Source organism: Stegastes partitus, unplaced genomic scaffold (genome assembly GCF_000690725.1).
Source record: "Stegastes partitus isolate 25-593 unplaced genomic scaffold, Stegastes_partitus-1.0.2 Scaffold793, whole genome shotgun sequence".
Taxonomy (NCBI): Eukaryota; Metazoa; Chordata; class Actinopteri; family Pomacentridae; genus Stegastes; species Stegastes partitus.
Genome location: NW_007578524.1, coordinates 183,409 through 195,459, shown reverse-complemented (window position 1 = coordinate 195,459; position 12,051 = coordinate 183,409). Strand labels below are relative to the sequence as shown.

General features: G+C 39.5%; 1 protein-coding gene across 1 annotated transcript in view; it reads right to left on the bottom strand.

The window, feature by feature from the left end:
- The window catches only part of LOC103364917 (probable G-protein coupled receptor 144), a 99,166-nt gene that overhangs the window by 75,120 nt on the left and 11,995 nt on the right, over nt 1-12,051 (bottom strand). Inside the window, exons 14-20 of the mRNA XM_008292212.1 lie at nt 11,748-11,874; nt 11,101-11,204; nt 6,787-6,889; nt 5,645-5,798; nt 5,122-5,255; nt 4,591-4,706; nt 2,786-2,906 (exon numbers count right to left, since the gene is read on the bottom strand). Of these exons, the coding sequence (XP_008290434.1) occupies nt 2,786-2,906; nt 4,591-4,706; nt 5,122-5,255; nt 5,645-5,798; nt 6,787-6,889; nt 11,101-11,204; nt 11,748-11,874 (859 nt within the window). The remainder of the gene's footprint in view (nt 1-2,785; nt 2,907-4,590; nt 4,707-5,121; nt 5,256-5,644; nt 5,799-6,786; nt 6,890-11,100; nt 11,205-11,747; nt 11,875-12,051) is intronic.

The window sequence follows — 12,051 nt, the reverse complement described above, 5'->3', positions numbered from 1 at the left end:
CAACCAGCACACACAAAGTCCGACATTGCCGATTCTAGAGCCACGCCACTAGCACGACTAAAAATTCTGTGCGGACTCTCTCTCCAGGTTTTTTAACTTTCACTTTCACCAATACAGAAAATCTACAAAAGCATATGTGAGCAGCACCGATGTCTGAGATGATGCGTTATAGCTGTTAAACAAAACCATTTTACTAGCTTAGATTTTTGGTATTGAATATATATGTTTCCTTATATTTAGCGTGCTAGATCTTTTCATCGGTGAAGTCCTCAGCAGCACAAGAATTTCGGTTTTCTATTTCCACTTTGCTGAGTAAAAGCTGAAAGGATTCTTGTAATTACAAGCATCCTGCCACTATTAAGTCTGAACTAGCAAAGAAAAAAAAGGCCACATACAGACATGCCATAGCTACATAAAATCAAAGGAGAATGTAAGAGCTGTGCCCACACTGTTTTACTGACTGAATGGAGACACAGCCACAGCACATAAATAAGCACTTTACCTCAAGTTGTATTGAAATTCCCATAACACACGATCTTGAGGATTACCACTTAAAGTGCCACAGTGAGAGTAGTGGGGTCAACAGAGCAGCTTACAGCCTGGTAGGGTTCCTACTGTGTCCTGAACCGCTGAGGCTTTTGAAAGACACACTATGTAGCTCTATTATAATCGAGCAGCTGGTTATTAAAAGGGGTCTGCTATAGTTAACTTGAAATCCCATCAACGCAAATTAACACACAGCTACACCAACGCACAACACATCCAAAAAAAAAAAGACATGTTAAATGATGAGGGGTTTTCCTTCTTCTTCTTTAAAAAGTTACTTCTATGAGCACTACGCATGATTTTACAGAATGGAGATTGCGATCATTACTATTAAGCGGGCTGAGACCGGCTGAAACAATCATTTGTCATGATCAGATACCTATTAGGAATTTCGCAGGCATAGTCAGTTGATGTGTAGTGCTTAAACTACCTCTTGCTCTTGCTTCATTTTAGCTTATTGTTTGGTTTTAAAATAGAAATCCTGTGGTTTTTATCATCTGCATTTGCTCGTGTCATTGTCTGTCACTGTGATTGACACTGCCTATTTAAAGGGAAAAACAAAAGGTAAGTGATTGACAGGATAAGAGATAATAATTACTCAAATTGCCTGCATTTTGCATTGTTGCAATATAGCCATTACTACTTACTTAATACACTGCCAGAAAGACAGAAATGCAATAGACCAAGAGCGGTAGGCAGACAAACACAAAGACTGCAAACTGACTAGTGGAAAGCTGAATGGAAGCAGGTAAACAGACGGGTGCATGCAACAGAATAGAAAATCCATATCATGCATTAACACAGCAACGAGCAGGGCAGTCGCATTGTACGAGCTTTGAAAAACCTTCTGTATTAATTACTGTCGACATAGAAAAAAAAAAAAAAAAACATAATTAGATATGAGGGAGAAACAGAAACTATTTATGGTAACCAAGGGGTCTAACTTAATGATCAGACTGCGGCTAAAACCTCTATTGATTTTCTCGTTAAATATACAGCTCAATTAAAGATACAGCTGATTAAAAGACGACTACAAATTGCAGCGGCAGATCTAGAGATGGTGGGGAAGTTGGGTAATGTGAGGCTGCAGCCAGAGAATTACATGATTTCATCCATGCCTTCTCCGTGACCACTGCAGTGGAAAATAATGCTACATGGCTATTACTCTTTTTCCGTGTAAAAAAAAAAAAAAAAACATTTTACATTGTACATTTTGACCAGTTTTTAAACGGATCTGTGGTGACCACAGGTTTGCCACTCACAGCAGAATTTGTTCTACACATATTTTACACAGCGCCTATAAAAAAGTGTTCCTTTCTCAAAGTTTGAGACAAAACGAGCCACTGAATTTGAGTACTAAAAGCGTAAAACCAACGTTGATAAGTCACAAACAACAATAATGCTGACCTCTGAATACATAAAGCAGAAATAATCAAACAAACAATACAAATCCACTTTCCTTGTTAAAATGAAGCACCTGCTTAACACAAGCCAGACCGAGGCTCTTTTTCCCCTTTTTGCCTCAGCCTTGTCACTGACAAATAAAAACCTTGACAGTCTGTGTACCCTCACCACGTGAGAAGGGCAGAATTACAATGTATAATGGAAAACCTTTCTCGTTCTCATTGATGGAAAAAGGCTGTTTGAAGTCGATAAACTTTTTTTTTTGACTTCCTCGCAAGTTTGGCATTTTTTCATGCTATGCGTCTTCCTTTCTGACAACAGATAGATCTTTACAGAATGTGTAGGTGGCAGAGCTCAGATGCTAGACCTTGTACGAAAAGAAAGATTAAATGACAAGCTCTAATCCCACATCTCTTCTTCTGTATCAGTAGTGAGGCCCGCCTTATGTTCACATTCAGACTTCAGTTTGCGAAATTATCTACATCCTTTAATTGTTTTTTTTTTTTTTTTCCCCCCTATTGATTGCTGCATCCCTCTGGGTCGAGTAAAGACCTTGTGGGACTAAAAAGACACTCTTTCACATGACAAGCTCTCTCATGTGTCACTGTGCTGCCTTCACAGAACCATTATGCTTGTTTTTCAGTATTTACAGAGGTTTGAACCCAAAGTTTTTCATAAAACCTAAGCATAAAACCTCATCATTACCGGAACATGCAATTCTTCTGTTTTGTAAAAATGTGCAAATTGCTTAAGCGTCGAGATTTTCCCTCAGTGATGGCAACAACTGTGGTGTGTGTGTGTGTGTGTGTGTGTGTGTGTGTGTAAATGTGTGTACCTGTAGGGAGTTGAGGAGGATGAAGATGTAGGCCATGACAATGGAGAAAGGGACCAAAACACCACACAGCCATGTCAGTCCGAGGATGGGCAGCAACACCAACACTGCTTTCACTGCAGCCCTGTGTTCATATACACACAAAAAATAATCACACAAAACATATACAGATGAATATTGGCAAACAGACACACACCCTGTAGGGACTCTGAACTACTTGACCGCATGACCTAGCGAACTTACAACACACCAGGGAAAAATTAATTTTAGTATTCCATAGAGCTTCTTTTTTCCTCAATGATGATCGTAAGTTCAATTTCGGGTTTTCTCAAATTTTCAGTTCTTTTTGGACAAAACTGAGCAGCTCTGGCAGCGTGGTTGTTCCATATACAACGCTGTGCGGCTAGGAAGGCTCATGGGGTGACAACTTCCCACCTTAAATCCGCCTTAATTCTGTTTAGAGTGGAATTAGCTTCCCGCTCAGGTGACCGCCAAACCGCAACAGCTGTCTGTGTGTTCGTGCGTGCGTGTGTGTGTGTGTGTGTGTGTGTGTGTGTGTGACATGGCGTGCGACGAACTCTAGTTTATTCAGCGGAGGAATGTGTTTGAGTTTCCGAGACGGCTGCCACCCAGGGGTGCCAAATGGTTCAAGGCTTGCTTTGAAAACCTTCACAGAGCACCTACTGTGAGCCCCAGTGGGCTGAGTTAGTGAAAAAACATATCCACTGACATAATTTTTGCTGATAGGATCACATAGAAGCTTGCTGGGGGGAAATCTACTCGATCACATGCAAAACAATTTCACGGTGTAGAGACAGTGCCAAAAAAGGAGGCAAAAGACAAAGACATCAGTGGCAGGATTTAAGATATTGCATGAACATCACAGTGCAAGAGTCTCAAAAACAAGCAACATAAAAAAGCACATTTAGCAATAGTACACTATTTAAAAATTACTAACATTTACTTTTTCATTAGGAACCTGAAAAATCTACAAAAGTCTGTTTGAAAAATAACAATTTGTCAAACGTTTTGCAGGTACACTCTGTACTTCATATCATCATTATTCTCAATTACTTTACAGACACAAATACAACAAATAAAATAAGTAAACAAATGCATTGCATGGATTTATGGGGATCAGATGGCGCTACAGATATTAGACATATTTATCATATATACTTCTTTTTTTTTAAGAATATCGTACAAAAATCATTTCAGAAAGTCTATACAGTCCTGCTTCTCACCCTTCCAAGAGAAATTCTTCCATCCAAATATTCTAGAGATCATTGAATTAGGGTTTGATCGATACGATTACTAATGAAGGACGGCAAGAGTGCTGCTAATTCATAATTCAGGACGGCAGCTACTGACATGTTATTTAACACTGATAATACAAATCTCGATAATAACGGTTCTAACTGCTGCAACTACTGCTTGTATAACTGACAGTATGATAGATATGCTTTATCTCTAATATAATACATTGTTAGGAAACTGGAAGTAAATGAAAATGGCATGCCAATAAGATTTAGGTTTAAGATTTAAATTTGTCGCCAGTGAACGATATTAAAACACAGTGTCTAAAACATCACAAGTGGCTGAAGCTTAAAGCACTTAATATGAACATCACTAATGCAATCCACTCTAAATGTATGCCTATCCTGGCTGATGAACACAGATTGCTGTTTTAAAATGACAAATTCAATCTAAAAATCGCCCAGTGACTGCTGCTCATCTGTTCCAAGGCCTGTGGCGCAGGTGAATACATTTTAAAAGGAGGACAAATGGTGCCTCCTTGTGGTTAGTACCTGATTTGCTCGTAGGCTTGCTCCACAGGACTGGTGCCCATGGCCAACATGATGGACCTTCTCTTGGCTGTGGAGATGGTGATGACCACCACTCTGGTCAGTATCAAAATATTCACCTGTAAAATTAAATAGAAGAGAGTACAGAAATGAGAAGAGGCAGAGAGATGAACAGAAAAGAGGTATATGGAGAAGAAGTAATAAAGAAAAGAAAAATCAGAACAGACAACAAAAAAGGAAGACAGGAAAGAAGTGCAGGCTCATATGTCTGTGGTAGATTTTTAAAGAGAGAAAAGGAAAGTAAAATGAATAAAATATAGACACATGTACTAAGCAGCTGCTGTGCAAAACATGTTTGCCAACATTAATAGGAAACACACCATTTTCTGCTTTTGCAGGCTTTTATACTAGCTTTCACAGTCAAACCAAAAGTGGAGCTCAACAGGCAAGAACTACAGTTACACAGTGGCTGAAAGTTCCCAATATTTTGTTTTTACAATTTCAGTTTGAATAGACTACATTTAATTTGCTGACCATAATGATGAAGATGACAGGCCCAGCGAAGCCCCAGATAACGCCATTCTGGACACTGAGCCAACAGTAGCCGTCAGCTGAGTATTTGCCTGAAGCCGATGCTAGTGTGATCGTGACTATCAGCACCGGCAGACCTGGTTGGATGAGGGGGGAAAAAAGAAAAACAGAGGAGGAGGAGGAGGTAAAGGAACAGAATGAAACCAGCATGAAATACACAAACAGGAAAACAAAGCAAAGGGAGCAAAAAGAAGAAAGGGGAGGGAAATGGGGCGATCAGTAACAGACTATTGTGATGAAATAGTAGCACACATAAGCAAAAATCAAGTATTCTCTGAGTAAAGAAGTTTTACATCATCATGATTATGTAAATTCACAATTAAATGTAAAAACCTAATCTGATGGTCTCCATAACAGATTTGAACATGTCCTCTGAAATTAAGAATCAATATCCATCTCAACAAAAACCTGCACAGCCAATGAACATGTGTGAAAACAATGATTTGGCTTTGTCGAGCCACTGTACCCCAGCCGATGAGATAGTAATACTTCATATGCTGGTCCTCGTTTAGGTTGACGGCGACCACCTTGCTCCAGAGCAGAAGACCCTCCACCAGCATCCAGCTAAATGCTGCCATGAAGAAGAGATGGAGCAGTGCTGCTACAAGTGTACAAGCCACCTTCAAACACAACAGAGCAACACAGGTTACATTTTGCACTACAAAGTGAAGCTTCTAAGTAACATGACATCACAGTAAACATTAGAAAAAGCTAAACAACTATAGTATATTGAACTATATAAATGAGAATAACTACACAGTACACAGACTTTGAGTAAATGTAGTCTATGTTAGGAAAATATCCATCTCCAAAACCTGCATGCATAATGTAGAAACTCATGATTATGTTAGAAATGTATAGCACATCCACAATACAAACACAAAATACTGAAGCCCTGAAGCTCTCCTAACTAATTAATCGTTCTGGATTGGTACAAACCAAACCAAACCTTGTTAATAACTGAAAAAACTACCTTTGTAATGGTCAGTGAGACTCTTTATACATATGAAACCATTTGGCAAAATTCTACCAAGCACCCACATGCCCACAGGGGTAAAGCTAAATTTGACATGACCTGGGGTCAAACAAACTACAGGCCACTGAGTGACCACTAAGAGACTGAGCTATGTGTTCTGGCTGTTAGACACAGCAGTGGTGGACACTTAATGTCACATTCAAAGCCAAAAGCATTAGCTTTGCCAGGATTGGCAGCTATTAAAAGCATTGAGAGTGTTTTTACATTTAGACGCCCATTTGACATTTACTAGTCATGCTAACTTGAGTTTTTATATGCCGTTGGTTAGAGATAGGGAATATTTTCAGCCAATTTTTTTTCAAATCTTAATTTTGTATTATTAAATTTAGAGTGAAAATAAAAGAGATAAAAACATAAAATTTGTCTACAACAAAATGCAACTTTCTACAATTAAGATAATGCCATATGCAACTTCAAATTCCCAATCTGCTCTTCACACAACAAACATCAACAGTCAGCAAATTACAACAGACATAGTTGGGAACTCAGAATTCATCATTCACTTTCATCCCCAGTATGAAAAAATGAAATAAATGAATAAATGAAATAAAACCAGTGTTCACTGCGTGCACCTTGTTGTGAATGGCCGATCCGCTGCAGAGCAGAATCACCTGAGCACAGATAAGAGCGATGAACAGATTCTTATGGATGGACGTCCTGTCAGATTTGGGGATACTGTGGATACAAAGAGGGATAACATCATAAATGAGATATGCTTCGAAGTGACGATTGTCAATAGTAAAGCCTAGTAAATCATTGTGAACTCACGGTGAAGACAAAAAAAAACACACTGAATGATGAATGAAAATGGAAAACAAAAATGAGTTATAATATGCTATCTTTAGCCCGAAAACAGAAATCAGACACAGACTTATTCTGATGTATTCAGTTCAACTAGCAAGGTTCAGCCTCACTTTCAGTAGTCAGTTCACATCCTGAGGATTATGAAGCTCAGTGTTCTACTTGTGTTTACAGGATGCATAACACAGAGATGACAAGTATGATTCTGCAGTTCCAAAGTGTTTACAGCCGTCAGTTTATACAAAAATAGCTGATTAGGTATTAGACTTTTTTTCACAAATTTGTTTCACAGTAGGGAGCCACTTCTCCTACATCTTGTTTAATACAATGTGGAGAGTGTAAACAAACAAAAACATAAATACACGGGTGGTTTCTCCTGACACCATTACATTTCTATTGGGTCACTAGTGGCACTTACGTAAAGCACATTAAGCCATACATTTAGGTGTTGCTGATGATAACTTTTCAGAGCACAAGATTCCCAATAAAAACACACAAATACATTTCTGTCATTTATGAAATTTAACGATGATTTATGATGTCAGATTTTGTTTTTTGAATGTCATGTTTATACTGACTTGCACACAACCTCCTGCTATTTCTCACAGCGCGGCGCCTGCCAAACCCAGTTTAGTCAGCACAGCAATTACTAATCCCAGTGATTATCTGGATAGAGGGCAATTCACACACGGCTCCACTGTTTGCTAATAGTTTGTTTTTGCACATCTTGGGTCATTGGCAAAATTAGAAAAATATCACAGACCTGAGAGCTTGATGAAGAAAAAAAAATGAATTGCATATCCAATGTATGAATTTAAGGGCTAATAATGATCTTATATTAGATACAGACGTCTTTTAATAACTAAAAGCTGAAACTACCACATACAACAATTTGCACTTCAGAAACATTTACACAGTTACAGGACAGCAGGCGATATGCTGAAAATGAAGTGAGGAAACTACTGAGCTACTTGTTTATGTGGACACACTAATTACTTTTACAATTACAGGCTAATTTCTCTCATCTAAATTTAGACTTTGCTTCATTCTATTCTGGTGCCAGCAGCTGCAACTCAAATTGCGCATTAGGTTATGGAGATGTGGCGTGTATGCCGGTTATTTCATTAATTATTCATGCCAATTTGGCACAGGACCAATAAACAAAGCTACGTTCAGCAGAGCAGTTTTTAAATATTTTGGGATTCTCTTCTGAATCTTATTGAGAAAGAGGGCTGCAAGGTGGAGCGGTGGTTAGCACCGTTGCCTCGCAGCTAGAAGGTCGCTGGTTTGCATTCCTGTGAGGACACCTGGGATCTTTCTGCGTGGAGTTTGCATGTTCTCCCCGTGCAGCGTGGGTTCTCTCCGGGCTCTCCGGCTTCCTCCCACAAGGTCCAAAAACATGTTGAGGTTAATTGGTGATTCTAAATTGTCCGTAGGTGTGAATGTGCCTGCCTTCACCCTGAGTCAGCTGGGACAGACTCCAGCCCCCCTGCGACCCTAGTGAGGATTAAGCGGTGTATAGATAATGGGTGGATGGATCTTCTTGAGAAAGAGTCCAACCAGAGTCCACTTGCATGTGAGGTCTGACTCAAGTCCAATATTCAGCTGTGTTTTCAAGATATTTGATTTTCTACCAGTGTTGGACTGGCAGATTGGATGATCAATCCATATTTCCAGATTAGAACGACTAAAATGAGTAATATTCAAGGATATAAAACTGAACTGACTTTGAATAGCTTTTGGCCAGTTTATGGATTTTACTGGTTCTAAAAATGTGTATTTTAGCGATTGGTATGCAGCATCATTCCAACTTTGTGTGTGGTTTTCATGTATTCTTATAAGTTTGAAATTTGAAAAACTGTTTAAATTTGTTTTCCCAGCATGTTTTAATACTAATGTGGCTCTATTTAATTTTAATTGCTCAAAACTGGTAGGTCTTGGGAGCATGTACTGTGTGGGTGTCTTCAAGTGCGCCTATTTTGGTATGTGCAACATTGCAGAGTGAAGGAGTTCTTCTGTAGCAAGGTGGTTTGAATGTTATTTAATGAAGGTACATGCGGTGAATGCTGGTGATAACGTCACTGCTCTCTAGTGCAGCACTTCTAAAATCAGAAGCTACAAATTGATCAACACATCTGCCTCGGTACCTCCAGGTGGGTGCAGGGATTACGTGACACGGAAGCTTTACAATTAGTATAAACCGACAGGACAACAGATACTTTGCCTGCCTTAGGTACACAATTTTTTTTAGTCGTTTTGGATACTAACTTAAATGCATCTGCTGGTTGAGAAGTGCTTTTTTAAATTACTTTTTTGCATCTGCTGTGTTGCTATGTATTTGCTATGACGTATTTGGTCGGCTCTTCTTAACAAAACAATCAGATTAGCAGCAGAACAACCTTATCTCACAAACTGGCATGGTACTGAAACATATCCATCACAACGTCTAAGACTAAAACAGAATGTTAACAACGTGCATTCTGCTTGCTCATCGGATTGAACCTGCTGCTTATTTGTACCTCTCCCTTGCACTGGTCAGCAGTGGTACCAACAGAATACCAGCAGGAGCACTGCTTGTGCCGGTCATTATGCCACAAACGCTCGTACTGTCTTTAAATAGCATCGATAAGTTGAATGTACCTATTTCAGACTGTTTACATAACATAAAAAAAAGAGCGAGCTGAAACTGGTTGAGAGGAAAATTAACTGAAGAGCCTCTCATTACCTCTCAATGGGTTTTAGGCTTATTTCATTTCTGTATCACTAATTGAGACCACCATCGTTTCCCAGTATGAATGCAAGTGTCCTCTGCTGTGGGCGCCTGCTTTGTCTGAGGTTGTGTGTGTGAATTTAAGTAAACAAATGCATGTACATCATACACCAGTGTGTGAAATGCATGGCTGCGCTCTCTGTTTTTAGGAGAGCCATAAATTGCCAAGGCAGCTCGTCTCCAGCTGATTGTGATCCCTCAGTGACCGTAATGTTAATTAACGGTTGCAGAATGCTGCCATAAACCTTCGGAGTGGACTCACATGTAGACAACAGTAATTATTGGATTAGCACTAGTCAATACTCATGGAAGCCTTAGGAACAGAGGACCAGCAGCTGTACTGCATGTAAGTTATCTCAGCGTTTGCCACAGTGGAATGTTGACTTTGTTGTAACATGACATTGTCCAAATTAGTGGTCGTGGTCCATTTCAGGTTATATACATTAGAAAAAAATATGCAAGTATGCCTAAATGTTATGAGTATGATAAGAAAATGATTACTAATATAGACAAATACAATGTGAACAGGAATAAAATCTGTTGAAAACAAAGAGCAATTGTTCTTGCAACAGTAATAATCAGATTTTTTATTTTTTTTTAAATACCCAAATTAGCCAATGTTGCACAAAATCTTTTTGAGCTGTTCAACTAGTGACAAAATGTGGACCACTGATTTAATCTGCACCCAAGTCAGGTGTGGCTTTAAATGATCAGATAATGTGACTAGTACACAGACACCCCTTTGACCAGTAACTAAAAAAGGCCAACCTAAAATGCAGTTTTATCTAAAAGCCACAAATGACAAGAGAAATGCGGGAATGGGCTATTGGCATGCTAGATGCTGACATGTCACTTAGGGCCGTAGCCAGGCAAACCCACTATTTGTCATCTAAGAAACAGCTCTGGATGGACGAGTGCAACAACGTGGCCCGTTTCCAAAAATGTCCATGAACCTCGCCAAGACCGTCAGGAGGAGTTGGACAACCTTCCACAAGCCAGAATTGATGACCTTATAAACGCTCTGCAACACAGATGTGTGGCACTTTGGAAATGGTGGATAAACTCGTTACTGACGTGTGTTCTCATTATCATTTGTAATATAGTTCACGTTTGGCTGTCATGACGTCACACACCGTCTTCTGTTTACGTACACTTCTGTACTCCAGTGGCTGCACTTGACACTAAGTGCATAAAACGACTATAACAGTAATATGGAACCTTTGTAAAGATGGTGTGTTTATTGGCTCAAACAAACACAAAACAGGCAGCTGTGTTCGCATCATATATAAGCAGGACAGGAAAATCAGCTACTCACTCCAGCACTGTGAAAAGCATCAAGGTCACAACCAGTGCACATAGAGATGCGCCAGAGCCAATGAATGTCAGCTTGGTCAAAATAAGCTCTTCCTCAGGACTCCACTGGGACAGAGGGGAAAGGTGGGAGTGGGAGGGAGAAAGAGAAAAAGAGAGGTGAATGTTGCCAGAACGGCCGAGGGTTAACAAGCAGCCAGTCAACTGACAAATCTCAGGTTTGCTCTCCTACAGCAAATATCTACGTCTTAGCAGAATTTGTGTTGTGTAAAGGCCAAAAATAATTTTCTGAAACTCTTTCATCATCTTGTATGTATGTTGGTGGACAGAAAGGACAGTTTTACATGATAGGCACACTGGGAGTGACACCTGCTGGTTGTTACAGTGCACTGCACAGCTACACAACTGCAGATTAAAAAATTACAACCTGGATTTAGAAGTGATATAAATGAAATGGTATTACTTTAAATTTGTTGTGGCAAGAAAGAAAAACACAACTACCAAATACGATTAATATTAAAACATAAAGCCCAAAAAATTCACATCACTCATGCCGTTACACAGCACAGTATATGATTCCTCCTGAGCAAAACTAAATTCAGAGTGTGTGATTGAACTCACTGCACCACAGCACAAAATATCTTGAATTACCTTGAACTCCATGTAATTCATCAGCACTGCAAAGTTGGTGGTGTGGTTACAAAGACAAGAAGTCACGCCAGAGCCGACAAAGATCACCGCGCAGCCATCAGTGGACCAGCTACTGGTCTGACTTTGCCTGTACAACACAAACACACGTCATAGATTCATTCCATATAGAGTATGCATTTAGGCATTAGCAGGTATTTAAATGTGTAAATAAATGAGTGGAGAAAAGCAGACATTCACAAGGATGCACTGCTGCATTCATATCACAGTGCTGAGCAGATCCAACTGTATCAAGATAGCAAAAGGA